This window comes from Electrona antarctica (assembly GCF_951216825.1).
Source record: "Electrona antarctica genome assembly, chromosome: 9".
NCBI lineage: Eukaryota > Metazoa > Chordata > Actinopteri > Myctophiformes > Myctophidae > Electrona > Electrona antarctica.
In genome coordinates this window covers 10,075,060-10,089,791 of record NC_136790.1, presented here as the reverse complement: position 1 = coordinate 10,089,791, position 14,732 = coordinate 10,075,060, and the positions used below count along the sequence as shown (strand labels likewise).

Below are 14,732 nucleotides of genomic sequence, written 5' to 3'. Positions count from 1 at the left end.
TACTAGTTAATGAGCATTAATCTGGTACCCCCTGGATGCTATTGTTGCGGAGGATGGTCATTTGAATGCAAATGCGTGACACTGTGATAGCAAGGTGCTTATTAAACTGATGTGTCTGTCCTTGTGTTTTCTCGCAGCTGAGGAGGCAGGCAGTATAGCAGGCTACGAAGCGGCTGGCTGGCTTGGTGCTTGGCTGCTCACACCAAGTTCGCTCCATAGACAGAAGCATGGCCAGTTCTCTTCCTCTGGAAAAGGTGATGGCTTGCCCCCGACTGGACGGTGTTGGTAGGAACGGGCCATCCGCCGCCCCAAAGACCCTGGCCTTCTCCATAGACCGGATCATGTCCAAGACCTCGGAGCCGAAGGGAGGCGCGGATCAGGAGCGGCGAGGCGCGGAGAAGTTGCTCGGTCTCTGCTCGCCTCTCCCCTGCATGATCCCGCTGCAGCCGTTCAGCTACGACCTCCAGGCCAAGGCGCTCATGAACTATTCGGAGCTGTGGAAAGCTAATTTCAGGGGGACTTTTTGCGGCTCTTCTTCCGCCGCGGCGGCGTGCAAAGTGAACTGCGGGATGTGCTGCAAAGCGGACGCGGTCTTGAAGCATCATCTGTTGCCGGGCCCGGGGAACAGGGTGATAAAACCCCAAGTCATCCATCAGGCCATGGCGATGCCCACCGGTGGCTCCCTGTACTATCTCAACTACCTGGACTCTGCCTACCAGCAGTCGGAGTTGCTGACTGGACAGTTGTTCTCGTCGGCGTTGGCCACTTCGCAGGCGCAGGCGTCTCTTGCGGCGCACCACAAACTTTTGCTGCTGGAAAACGCCAAGCTGAGCAGCGGGGCCGCGCCGGTCGACAAGTTCCCCACGCCTCAATACCCCCACAAGGAACATCTGCCCGGTCAACTGGACCAGATAGTCAAGGAGAACCACGGCCTGACCTCGGAGAAAAACGGCGTTAAAGCTCATAGCAAACTCAGCACCGGCGCTGCCCAAGACGGAAAGCCCAAAAACTTTACATGTGAAGTGTGTGGAAAGGTATGCATTTATTTTAAGATTTTATGCCTAAGAACTATAGGCTTCTGTGCTTGAGTCATTAAGCAATATGTGGAAAATGTTTCTGTGAAAAAAAAGAAAAGAAAAAAGATTTCCATTAGTATAGCCATTTGAAAATATTGTTTACAGTTTTCATAAAATGAATGTCTTTTAATTCTTAATTAATCAAATAAATTTAACCCACATCAATAACGAGAAAATAAATCCTGTGTGGATCCAATTAATGATCGAAATAACTGTGGTATCGGCTACACTGTTGAAAATATTAAGAACTTGCGATGCTTTGAAAACGGGGTCTTTGCAAGCGTTCCTCATCATAATTTACATATTTGTTCTCGCTCTGCAGGTGTTCAATGCTCATTATAATCTGACACGACACATGCCAGTGCACACTGGAGCGAGGCCCTTCGTGTGCAAAGTGTGTGGGAAAGGATTCCGCCAGGCGAGCACGCTTTGCAGACACAAAATCATCCATACACAGGTATAGAACACTTCATATCTAATGTATACTTCATATAATTATACTATATATATATATATATATATATATATATATATATATATATATATATATATAAACGCAGGCCTGTATCCTATATATGCATGCATATATAATAATGCCTGTTTTTGTATTTTTGTTGTACCAGGAAAAACCCCATAAATGCAACCAGTGTGGGAAGGCCTTCAACAGAAGTTCAACGTTGAATACTCACATACGGATCCATGCTGGCTACAAACCGTTCGTCTGTGAATTCTGTGGGAAAGGTTTCCATCAGAAAGGTACAATTTAGTATTAACTAACCGTTCATTTTTAACGTTGTGTTTTTATGCAATATAGGCTAATGCAACTGTCCTGTGTTTATGTGCAGCTGCAGCTGGTGCATTAGATTAGCCCATTGATGATGAGTATATATGCTATAGGCCATTGCTTTTGTAAATTTGGTTTCGTTAAGTTTTGTGTTTTGATTAAATTGAAGCCTGAAATTGATAATTGTATAGCCTATATATTGTAACACATATGCGTGCAAAATAGGCCTTGGCAACATAATTATGCTACAAATGGCATGTTGCATAGGATGACTTATTGTTTCTTTGCTATTTTTATAAACAAATGCTTTTTCCCCCTCCTCCTTTTCTCTAGTGTGGTTGTTTTGGACATAAATTCAAGGCGAATCTATAGGCTACACAAAAGTGTTACAATTCGACAGAGGTCTTTGTATGCCAAAAATGGTGTATTAATTACCACATCATATGTTATTGAATATGTTATCTATGTCACTGTCACTACACAAAAAGGCATGTCCGCTTAGTAGGGAGGCCCACTCGTGAGCTTGAAGCGATCAATGGAAATGGGACATGTCACTTTACACTCACTAACTCTGCCTACAAGACTGTGGCATTTGCTATGGGTCAGTTAGCAGACCTTAGCCGACTTGAACATCAGTTTTTACTTGCGTTTGATTTTGACAAAGTTTGACAACTTCTTGACTTCGATGCAGATAACTCCCGATTAATGAAGGCTGGGGGACGATTGTTGAATATAACTTAACAGTGAACTTGTGACCTTGTGTCGAAACACAGGGCCTCTTTCATGTGCCATTATTAACAGGGCCATAACTCGATGCTCATATAGTTTTGTTGCATTTGTTCTTGATTTCGTTTGGGCAGTGAGACATAAACACGTATGTCCCTATATTGAAACCATGACATTCAGTCAAATGATGTGGTCGAGTGCCCTTTTTTTTTTAACTCCGTCATTCGTTTCTGCTCCGTTTCAGGGAACTACAAGAACCACAAATTGACGCACAGCGGGGAGAAGCAGTACAAGTGCTCCATCTGCAACAAGGCCTTCCACCAGGTCTACAACCTCACCTTCCACATGCACACGCACAATGACAAGAAGCCCTTCACCTGCGGGATCTGCGGGAAGGGATTCTGCAGGAACTTTGACCTGAAAAAGCACATCCGCAAGCTGCACGACAGCAATAATAACTCCGCGCCATCATCTGCAGCCGGTGCCGGGGCTCCATGCAGAGAACTCAAAAGTTGAGCCAACGTTGTATTATTTTGTTTCATGCACTGGTCATATTTCAACGGGGGAGCACCGGTTGCATAACTATTTAAAACGCATGAAAAGAGACCGGCCTGTTTCCATCTGCCTATTTAAGATATTTGTATAGCCTAGGCTACATGCCCTATAGCTCAGACAAGAATATAATATAACATTATTCCGTGATGTGTGAAAATGCAATTGTAAATAATAGGATAAATAAAATGTTATTTAATCAATGTGGGGACATTTTCGTACATTTCTCAGAAATTGTTAATGTGTACATATCTAAGTTATATGTATATAGCATAGCTAAAACTGAATGTGTGGACTGTTTCGATCTGCTGAATTCATTTTTGCAAATAAAACGGAAAGAATACAAACATGTAATGTTACTTATTATGAGAGAGAGAGAGAGAGAGAGAGAGAGACGGGCTACTCTGATACTTTTCAACATGTCAGCATGGCTTTAAGGAGAGGGGTGTATAGTTATATTGAAATATGAATGCATGTACATTAATATAATGTGCACACCATGGTGCACATGGTGGTCATTTTTGTCCGTTTTTTCCCCATTTATTTAATGCACACTGCAAAATCCAATCGCCATGTAGCCTAATTATAAAATTTCTGAGTGCAAAAAGATGTATCCGTAAACACAGTTCAATTACATAGGCCTATTGTATTAAGGATCACATTATTTTTTCCTATACATTACCATATTTCGTACGGTTTTTAAATGCATTGTTTTTTATATATATTTTAAATAAAATAGGCTTTAAGAAAGATGTCCAGATTCAAGACACACTGTGTGTTATGCAGACACCTTTTGCTTCGACACTTATTGACAGACACGATCGTGCTAATGCAACATTACACTTGACTTCTGTGTAATGGCACAAATGATCAGAGGTAACATGGACTCTTGAAAGCGAATTACATTAATCAGCTAAACGCCCTCGAGGGGGAGCCTGGGCGCATCACGTCGCGTTCATCACAATGAGAGATAATGGAGCACTTGGACCACATCACCCAGCGCTCCCCATCATCTGTCTCGTTTTAATCAACCTGAACGGATTCTGTACACGGGCATCCTGGAACAATATTATCCTTACACACATTCTGATGAGAGACGGACGCGTGCTTCCAAATGTCGGTCTTTCCATTAGGCTACACGCCGCAATTAGTGATTAAGCACAAGCAGCCGCGCCAAACCTTGCATGGGAAACCATGCTAACACCACTAGTACAATTCCCTTTGCCCCCTGGGTATAGACTATACAAATGAACCGAACCGCTCACATGTTTCATTAAAACCACACTATTCAAATGGGAGGAGACTTACAAAGGCCTAACACTCAATTCTGTGAGATAGTTGTTTATAATGGCTCATGAACTCATAGACCTAAGCCTCAAAAGAAATAACTATTTCAAGTTAACAACGTGCATACTGTTTTTGAGGACTATGTCCAGCGTTTGGTGTAGTCTATGTGTACAAACTTTGTCCTACACAAATATTAAATTCCCATTGACAATGAATGAACAATTTTACGTCATAGTGTATATTTTACGTCATGATGATAAGAGCGCCCCGGCTCTCACACGTCCATCCATCATGCATGGATGATGTGATTATTGGATTGCCTATATCAGTACATAGGCCTAAACAAACAAACAAACAAACAAACAAATAAATAAATAAATACATACATACATACATAAATACATAAATAAATACATAAATACATAAATACATAAATACATAAATACATAAATAAATAAATAAATAAATAAACAAACAAACAAACAAACAAACAAATAAGCAAGCACATCAACTAAATCAACCACATCATCACATTATTCAGGTTACATATAAATTCAGATCCAAAATCGACAGAGCAGAGGACCATGTATTAAACTGAGCAGAGAGAGAGAGAGAGAGAGAGAGAGAGAGAGTTTAATATAGTAGCCTAGTGACTAGTCCCAGTCTCTCAAAAGACATGTTTGTAGTGAAACTCATCTGACTACAACACACGAGGCCCGTCTGTGCACCTCCTCGAGTGTCCTTGTGCAGTGGCAGCAGAAAAGAATGTTGGCCTAGTAAACAAGCTAAAGGCAGGGCCGGGGTTGCCCTTTTCTCTGCACTTTGCCTTTCAGACGTCTGAGCAACTGGCTTCGTTTCTAGAAACACGTTAATTGACAACGGAGCTCATTACCGCTGCGCACACGTGATGCAGCGAGGAGAGATTACAGGGACGAGAGCGCGTTAATCATCTGTCAACAATCGAGTACATCTCCGCGACCAGGATCACCCAAGATTGAGGCATTGACGGACCACAAAAGGGCTCGGCGGAGACAGGAAGAAAAGAAGAAGCGTACTTTTGTGTGGCCAATTCCATTGATTATAAATGGCAGATTAGGGGGGGTTGCTTCGGCGTTTCATAAGTGCAGAGCTAGGAGAGAAAAGGACCAATTAAATCTACCAAATGTTAGCCGCCTCAAGTTTTCCCCCCGCAGTTTAGCACACATGAAATTCCAATTAAAGCCTCCCCGGCTGCACCATCATTTTGGAAAGCGATTTATTTCGCGGTTGGAGGCACGCGCAGGCCGCTTGGACGGTGGACCTTATTGGAACAGTATTAGTTCTTAACGATGTAACTATAGTATAGCCTGTATGAACAGAAGCTTTGGGGGGAAAGAAAATGTAAAGAATGTGATGGTTAAAACTTGTCTTAAAGCATGTTGTTTAAGCAACAGTTTCAATAATGTTACATATAGGCCTATATTTGTTCTTTACCAAATCCTTGTGTGTTCGTGGGGATTCAAATTGAATAGCTATAGCCTAATAATCCAAACTCTGAATAGGCTAATGTTAATCTGATGTCTCTAAACATCTCACTCACACAAGCCGCACGCACGCACACACACGCACACACGTAGAGTGTATGCTTGGACCCCTCTTCCTTGTATGCGCCTTGGCATCTCAAGGGCACATTGGCTGGAAGAAGGTGCTTTGTGACTGGGAGGTGTGTTGGGTGCTGGGCTACATGCTTCTGGTGGGAACCGAGCAGGGCGAGAGCTCTCATCACCGATCTGTTGTCAGTCTCCACTCTGACCTCTATTCACAACCTGTCTGTCTGTCCGTCCATCCATCCATCCATCCATCTATCGCTCAGTCTGCCCGCTCGCTCGTCCTAACTGCTCGGGGCCACGCAGCCTGATGAAACCCCCTCTGTCCGCTCATCACCTTCTCTCTTAGTCTCCATCTTTAAGGAGAGGAGACCCTGACCTCCAAACTCTCCTCTTCCATACAATCCATTTGCAGTTCGTGTCTGTACAGAACATAGACTGGTTCCTTCTCAGTGCTCCATCTGACATGGTCAAGCCAAACCGTAAAAAAGTCAACAGTTGAATAGCTAACATAGCAAATGTGAACAAATCAATATCAATTTAACCAGCTCCTGCAGTTGCAAACAAATGAGTGGTTTTCTCCATCACAGACTAGCTGCATTGAGTCCTATTCTAGTGGAATTACACCAGTGCTTCATTGTTGGCTAGGATCAGTTAATTTGGGGATGTCCGGTGGCACTGCTAATCCTTTTGACCTGACTTGGCCCTGCTGGGAAATGTCCACTTCTGCTGTACCGCTCTGTGCGTTCACACAATTAAAAGACCCCCTTAGAATGAACTCCTGCAAACTTACAAATCTGGTTCACTAATAGATGAGCATTTGAAATGCTACAGAAATCTCTAGAGATAACTAAAGTAATTTCATTTCCAAAAAGAATTTTAAATGTGTGTGTGTGTGTGTGTGTGTGTGTGTGTGTGTGTGTGTGTGTTTAATATAAAGGTCTGAATTCAATGTTTGGTGTGGAGATTGTACACTGATTTAGGCAGCATTTCCAGGTGCAGTCGACAGCTTCTTGCCAAGGGAAGAATCAATATCAACAAAAGGCGCAAGTAACAGGCAGACACAAAATTCACACACACCCTCACAGTTTCTCATCTATCAATATTGAGTGCTACAGACTCTGACTTACCAGGCAAGAATAAAAAAAAGACATCCACAGAAGCTAGATCAATAGGCCTACAGGGATTTAAGTGCATTCACCAAGCACAAACATCCCCACAGGGTATTTGTTCAATAGCTTAGGTATATTCAAATCAAGCTTGACAACAAATTTCACACTACCAGCAAACCTTTTCAATTTAAACATATCCTAGAACTGCAAAGGTGTGTGCACCCAAAACCTATTATTTGGAAGGAAGGTGGGGTGGCCCTGTGCAGTGCATTGAGGCATAGGCTAACATTATATTGACACAAGGAAACCAATGACAATTTGATAGGAAATGCTATACTTGAAACTTGCAGTTGACGGCAAGTGGCACGAGGCTCCCTTAAGGCCAATGTTCCTTCCTTTTAGTGTACAAGATGAAACGTTCAATTTAATCTGGAACAACATGACATGGGACAACAGTCATGGCCCATGTGTAGGCAAAGACAAAGAGCTCCTAGCCAAGGCACTTAAGTAGAGGTGACATGCCATGATCAAAGGACAAATGAGAGAAATACCACTTGATCATAGGGCTGTTTGACAAGCCATACAACAGGCAAACATGTAAAACTTTACTAATGTGAAAACACATTATAAGCTAAAACAAACAAATGTGTGTTGATTATGTGAAAATATTAGTTGTCACATATTTGTGTATAGCATTTTTAAAATAATATATATATACAAAATAAATCAAAATAAATAAAGCAGAATGCAGCATGACAAACATATTGTCCTATATATTGTCTTTTCTGGCCACATTAGAACCAGCGCCTATGATTGACTGAAATGCAACATGCAATTACACATTATCCAATCAATTGGAGACAGCAGTTAACCATATAGGCTTTGGGCTCAGCCAATTATCTGACAGGGCTCTCAATTGGCTCTCAATAGCCAGGCCACATTGCATAATCATATGGCTCCAAATGTATCTGCCATTAGGGTGAAGAAGGGACTTTGGTTGAGTGGTAAAACCCTGCTGAGACTGCGGGCTCGGGGCTTGGGAACCAGGTGTCTGAGGGCTTGTTGCTGTTTAATTCAGGCAGAGAGTTAAGTGAGGTCTGGTGCCCCTTCAGCCTCCACCCACCAGCCACTGGGACCATCAGGGGGGACAGACTGTGGTGTCCGTGGCTAATCCACCTCAGGGCCCCTCGGCATTACAATACATAATGCAGAGCATGTCATTTGGAAAGGGCTCCAGAACGTGTTCCTCGAAACCATTTTAGAGAATTCACTTCTACCTCACCTCGTCCCATAATATGTCCTCTCGCCTGCGATTGCATGCATACCCCAATGCCAACCCCCACATCTTGCTTTTGACCTCCGCACACAGCCCTCCCCATACAGCTTCTTCCACAACCAGAACCATAATGCCCTCCTTCCTCTAAACCGTTCATCACCACAGCCACCATCCCTCAGTCCAGGCCAGTCCAGCCAGTGGTGACTGGTGGCTGGTTGACCCCGGGGGCTGGGTGCCCGGGCCCCAGCTGAGGAGCCCGGGCAGCTGCCAACCATGGCCACTTCAACCCCGGCCATCCGGATGATTGCGTTTGTCAAGCCGCCACTCCGTGTCAGCCCGCCACAAGTTTGATCACTACAATTAGGCTAAAGCAAGGGGATCCATCTCTGGCATGGATAGAGAGATGGAAAGGGGGGAGGGGGGCGGTGGGAGAGTGTGTGCGGTATATGTGTGTGTTCTGTGGACAGATGAGGGGTGGCAGGGTTTCCATGTTGACAGTCAGCAAGCAGGTGGAAGGTTTCGTTGTGTTTTTTCATCCATCCACAAAATGGTGAGAACCTGGCGTTCACCAGAGCATGCTAATACACCCTGTCCCCGTGCACACTCTCATTATGCACACACTGTCACTACTGCCCATGTCTGCTTACAATGTCCAACCAAGAGCTCATATTATATCAGCCAATTAACATGTGGGACCACTTTGTGAGTGACCACTTTGTAATGCCATGAATGTCATAGGGAAAAGCTTATACATTTTACAAATAGCAAACGACAGAGGCCTCCAGTACCATTGTATTCAAAGTATACCGTTCACAATACATGCAAAACCACAAGCACATTTGGACAACTCACACATGCATTACATATAATACATTATTATCATCATTATTATTATTATTTACAAGATTATGTGCCACAGACTAATATAACACTTTAGTTTATTATTTACGATTTTACGTCATGAAATTAGAATTCTTTTAATTTGCTTACACCTACACAAAACTACTCTGCCTTGTTACAAACTTGTTATGTGCTAACACAAACATTAGGATTATTCTTTACTCCATCTCATGATCTGATTGCCATGTACTTGAGAAGATTATAGATATTTTGAGCAATTATTTTTCCATTATCAAAGTTACGGTAAAGTGCGCAAATGTAACCAAATGAACCCGTAACACTAAATAAATACTGAGGATTTCATGGTGTTTTCCAATCATATTAAGCTCCCTACTGATCTCCCCTTTCCATTACTTCCCCTCACAGCCTAAAGGAGCTGAAGATGTTCATTGGATGCCCATTTCTATGGAGCATTATGAGCATATGCCAACTGGTTGACCTCCAGCTATTCTTAAATAAAGGGACAATACAAAGCAATTTCAGTGGACACAGAGGTCCTTGTGTTAAGTCTTTTGTGTAACGAACACAGGACACAGAAATCCTTATGGCAGCCTTTTATGTAATAGAGAAGGGACAACTTTATTGTAGCTCGGATACAAAAGAGGGCTCTCCACACTCTCTACACAAAGGTTTGAGATATGTGTGCGACCGTGCCCCAATGGCTAGGGCCAATAATTTTAACCTGTCTAATGCATTAGCTATACGGCAAGATCAAGTGCAAAGGAGAGCACAATAAAGAGGCCAAATTAATTGGCTTTTGAAGAGAGCAGAATTGCAAAAGAATAACCCGAAGGAATTATCAATGGGTGTGAAACACAATTATGCTAATTATACATAGGAATATGACATTGACATGACATATGATTACTTTACAAATATGAAAAATTGTGAAATAATTGAATAGTTTCTTATGAATCTATGATTAGTACTGTAGACCTAACTGATTTACAATATCTTAAAAAGACAGGTTTACGGTTCAAAGTTTTACGGTGCAGTGCAAAATGTAATAATCCAAGGTGATTTATAGCCACAGCATTATAAACAGTGTGCAACAATGTACCTTACAGTACAGTGTCATGTGCAAATAATATGAAATCAACGATGATCCGGAGATTCTGGACAGATGTGCAATGTAAACAACCCGAGAGGTCCAACATGGAATTATGTACAGTGGAATTATGTACAGTATCTATTAGCCTACAGTATTTAAATATAGTTTACACAGTATGTGACACACAAGACAACCAGATGAAATAAAAAAAATCACTATTTATATACAAAATCACCATATAAATAGTCAATAAATACAAACAAATGTGATCAGTGAAGTTCCTGATCCTAAAATACACAGTTCATAATGGAAGTCATTTTCTTTCTATTTAAGCTATGAAACTAGCTCCCTCTTGTGGCCAGCAGTACATAGTACAGTACAAATGGACCTGAGACATTTCATTCCACAAAAGCATTTTTTCCCACTCTCTCTGACATCATGATGGGGTGGGGTGTGTGTGTGTGGGGGGGGGGGGGGGTATGGAACCGAGTCAAACTAAATGTAATGTAATGAAAATGTCTCAACTCGTAGTACTTATCAGGGTGGGGGGTCCCCAGTTCAAATGTGATTATTTTGAGGGAGTGCGGCCTGAAAAGGTTGAGAACCACTGCCATAGCTATCATTAGTTGCTATAATTCAGTTATTTAACAACATACCAACAGCTGCCATCCATTCATACAGTTATTTAACAGGCTTCGCCTTTGGCCGAGGAGGCAAACTGTGATCTGGGTCTGCACTAGCCCTCTGTTTGGCTCTCCTAGGACATGGCCCGGGCGGATCAGTAGGGTGGGGGCCCTTCCCCAGGAGGAACTGCTCCCAGTCAGGGATGGATTCCTCCACAGATGTCCAGTATCTCATCTGGAGGGAAAATTAATAGAAGTGTTTAAATGCTGACTCACTCAATGTCCACATTATCGATCAGACACATATAGGTGACTGGCAGTCGCAGACACTCTCTCGTAGTCTGTAAGATTTTTGTTTTGTACTCACAATTTTGTTTGTGTCTTGGGTGGGAGGTGTTACATGTATTGCTATGGGGGACTTATTGTAGGTGGATGTTTCTCTGTTTTTCTCCCCTCTGCTCTCTACTCTCTGTCTGTCACTCATTTTCACAGGTCCAGCCCATTCACTCTGCTCTCAATCATTCCATAACCTGCATCCAGACTGTCGCGTCACAAAGATGCAAGATGCAGCTCAGAGCAGGAGTCACTTCCTGGTTTTTAAACAGCTGGTGGATGGAAAATGAAGCTTGCGCACGGCTGCAACTTGCAGCGTGGGTGGTGTTTCCCAATAGCACGGTAATCAGATCAAACAATGTAGTGAAGCAGCATTCATTATTAGCTTGGAACTTTTATTATTGAATACCAAACAAACTATGCTGTCCAGTTCCGTTCCGTTTCTTCTTTGCAGGCGCGTATATTTGTCCTACTGTAAATCAAATTAGTCAAAGTATATATAACTTGCTGCTTAGCAGAAATTTACATTTTAAAGATATTTTAAAATGTATTTAACCATAACAACACAGGAAGCCACAGGTGATTTTTAACCCGCAACACAGATTCATTTTAAATCGCCACATATGTCGGGAGCCACAGGTGATTTTTAACCCGCAGCATGGGTGAGTCTTAACCGGCCACACAGATCTGACTAACGGGATGTCTGGCAGTCCCCGCCAGGGCACCAGTGGGCCTATTCTTGACATGTTGCCGCTATGCTTTTATCTCTGTTTCCATATAGATAACCCACCATCCTGACCCATGTGTTTTGTGGTATTGTCATGTATTAATCATAATTGCAGATTGCTGTAAAGGTATGTAGGCTACTCAGCATGTTGGTGTACTGGTTAGTGGATTTCTTAAAAAATATATTTTCTATTTGTATTTCATTTTTCTAAGGATGGATAAGGATTCAGTGAAGACTGATGAAGTTGAAAGATCGAGAAGAAATTCAAAATGACAAGAATCAAATACGTTTATTTTGGTGTGGATGCATGCACCTCACCTCCAATGCCAGGATATCTGGATGTGGCAGTTGCCTTCTATTGAGCCGCTCCTCTAGCTTCTGCATATCCTGTTGTAGGCAGATAAGATAAAGCTGTATTGATCCCCACTAAACACGATTATTACAGCAGCCAGTGAGCAGAGAGCTTAATACAAATCACACATGTGTGAAGTGAGGGGCGCTCTTATCATCGTACATCATCATGCATCATCTCATACTGGCCAATCAGAATGCCTGTTGCCTGTGATTGGTTAGCTGATTTTCCCGTTTACATATGACCTAATTTCTCTGTTCATTGTCAATGGCAAATCTTGAGACGTGTGGGGACAAGATTTAGCGGACATTTAACATGAATTCCCCTTTCATTGTCAATGGCAAATCTTGAGACGTGTGGGGACAAAAGCTGTTTATAGGAGGGGCACTTTTACACCTGTAAACCTGTGATGTGACAATAAATCTGATTTATAATCACAAGAGGTACCTCTAGGAGCGTGCCGTTCCTCTCTTGGGCGGCTTGGCTTTCAAACAAGTGCTGACTCCTGTTGCTGTTCTGCTGTTCAATTCGGCTTTGCATCAGTCCCAGGAGCACTGCTCTTCTCCCTAAACTGGACGCAGCACAGAACCGTAGAGCGCTTTCAAAACCTGAACCTGAACCTTCTGACGGGTCGGGCAGCCGAGCAACCACCCTCAGCCCTGGAGGTTCTGTGTCAGGAGCTCTGGTGGTCCGCGGGGACTCCCGTGGACCCCCGTGCCTACTCAGCAGAGCAGAGGTCTCTTTGCTGTTTTTCGCACTTCCTTTGCCCCAGGGATCAATTACGACCAGAGCGCCACCTGGCGGCCACAGGGAGGAGCTGTGCCCCCATGGCCGCCTTGGAGGTACTATACACATAAGATTAAATTCCCATTGGGCATAGTGTCTATTTTTAAGTTATATATTATAATACGTTTTAGTTTGTCTGATCCACACACGGATCAGAAGGGGGCGGTAAGGTAATGCAACTATTTGGATGCCAACCGCAATAAAACACGAAGGAGAAGAAGTGTCTATTTTTGTCCTACACAAAGGACTAAAGGATTAAATTCTCATTGACAATGAATGGACAATTTATAGAGTGTCGCAGTCCCGCCCCCTTTCAGAACGGCGAGTGGCCCAGAAGTATACATTCGCCATTCATTTCCACCAAAAAGGCAGGGTACAACACTGTTTGTTTTGTATTTCTTCTTACTAATTATTTTAGTACCCTGTAAGAGCTGTTCTCAAGTCGCAGCAGTTATAGAGTGTCGCAGTCCCGCCTCCTACCCTGGACCAGGAAATGAAACCCAATGCATTTTCCTCATAGACATTTCTTAAAGTATTTATTTAAAGACGGTTACGCCGCGGACAAAGCCAACTCGAGTCGTGACAACTCATGACAACACAAACAATATTTTGGACCAAACAAATAATTAGAAAGAAGAAAAAAACGGCAGATTACAACACTTTTTTTGTTGTTTTTCTTCTTTGTAATTATTTGTTTGGTCCAAAATATTGTTTGTGTTGTCATGAGTTGTCACGACTCGAGTTGGCTTTGTCCGCGGCGTAACCGTCTTTAAATAAATACTTTAAGAAATGTCTATGGGAAAAATGCATTGGGTTTCATTTCCTGGTCCAGGGTAGGAGGCGGGACTGCGACGCTCTATTGGGTAAGTAGCCTACACAGGAAAAGGGTGGGTGGACCCTATTGTAAACAAGTGTAATGCTTTATGGTGTCGTCCACAGTTAACAGTGTTTGTATTGAGTTGTGCTTGCAATGTACTGTAATTCTCCAAACTGTTAATAAATACTTCAATCAATCAATCAACCAATCAATCAATCAATCAAAATACGTACGTGGCACGTCGACTGGCCAACGTCAGTACTCAGTAGCGTAACATTAGCATATACAAACGACATTCACAGGCACGATACATACAAGGTTTGTCAAATGAATGAGTTTGTTTTGAAAACGAGATGCACAGCTCACATTTCTTCATGTTTCTTGCTTAGTTCAACTTCATCGGCGATGGCAGACATCGTGTAGTGGCCTGTGCCCAGTGCGCCGTACTAATAATAAACAGTCAGTCACTTCCTCTATCAAGCTTTGACGGTATCCATAGGAACGGAATGTTGTGTTACACCGAAACGAGTGACCTATCGAATATTATGACTTGAGCTCGCCATTATTTCAATCCAAACGGCTTTGTTGATCGTTTGGCGTTTCTATGGGTGAAATAACAGCTTTATTATTTGTGACAGAAGGTTTTGTAACTACTCCAAACGAGCATGCCATTTCCTTTTCAGCAAGCAAGCGACCGTTGGGACTTTGTGAAATGTCAGACAAATTGGATACGTTACCAATTTC

General features: G+C 42.6%; 2 protein-coding genes across 3 annotated transcripts; one reads left to right on the top strand and one right to left on the bottom strand.

Annotated features, from left to right (window-relative positions):
• Nucleotides 1–227: 227 nt before the first annotated feature.
• On the top strand, nucleotides 228–3,460 carry fezf2 (FEZ family zinc finger 2; the record flags this gene model as incomplete). Its single annotated transcript, XM_079509548.1, has 4 exons — nucleotides 228–1,034; nucleotides 1,399–1,533; nucleotides 1,700–1,832; nucleotides 2,831–3,460. 4 exons carry the CDS (start codon nucleotides 228–230, stop codon nucleotides 3,100–3,102), a joined length of 1,347 nt encoding a protein of 448 aa, XP_079365674.1. The 3' UTR covers nucleotides 3,103–3,460.
• A 7,093-nt stretch (nucleotides 3,461–10,553) lies between these two features.
• On the bottom strand, nucleotides 10,554–14,501 carry cep15 (centrosomal protein 15). Of its 2 annotated transcripts, none has more exons than XM_079509556.1 (4): nucleotides 14,355–14,501; nucleotides 12,833–12,956; nucleotides 12,352–12,420; nucleotides 10,554–11,208 (listed from the first exon to the last, which is right to left on the bottom strand). In XM_079509556.1, exons 1-4 carry the CDS (start codon nucleotides 14,402–14,404, stop codon nucleotides 11,032–11,034), a joined length of 420 nt encoding a protein of 139 aa, XP_079365682.1. In that variant the 5' UTR covers nucleotides 14,405–14,501; the 3' UTR covers nucleotides 10,554–11,031. The 2 variants fall into 2 exon arrangements, with proteins under 2 accessions (XP_079365682.1, XP_079365683.1); XM_079509557.1 differs by having other exon boundaries at nucleotides 12,833–12,951; nucleotides 14,355–14,416.
• Nucleotides 14,502–14,732: the final 231 nt, after the last annotated feature.

What these genes read in the sequence shown, in the direction of transcription:
- cep15 (XM_079509556.1), bottom strand. Translation starts at nt 14,404, where the DNA reads ATGTCTGCCATCGCCGATGAAGTTGAACTAAGCAAGAAACATGAAGAA. An exon ending in AGCAAGAAACATGAAGAAAT is followed by an intron (nt 12,957 to 14,354) that starts GTGAGCTGTGCA and finishes TGCTGCGTCCAG; the next exon opens with TTTAGGGAGAAGAGCAGTGC. An exon ending in CAGATATCCTGGCATTGGAG is followed by an intron (nt 11,209 to 12,351) that starts GTGAGGTGCATG and finishes TTTTCCCTCCAG; the next exon opens with ATGAGATACTGGACATCTGT.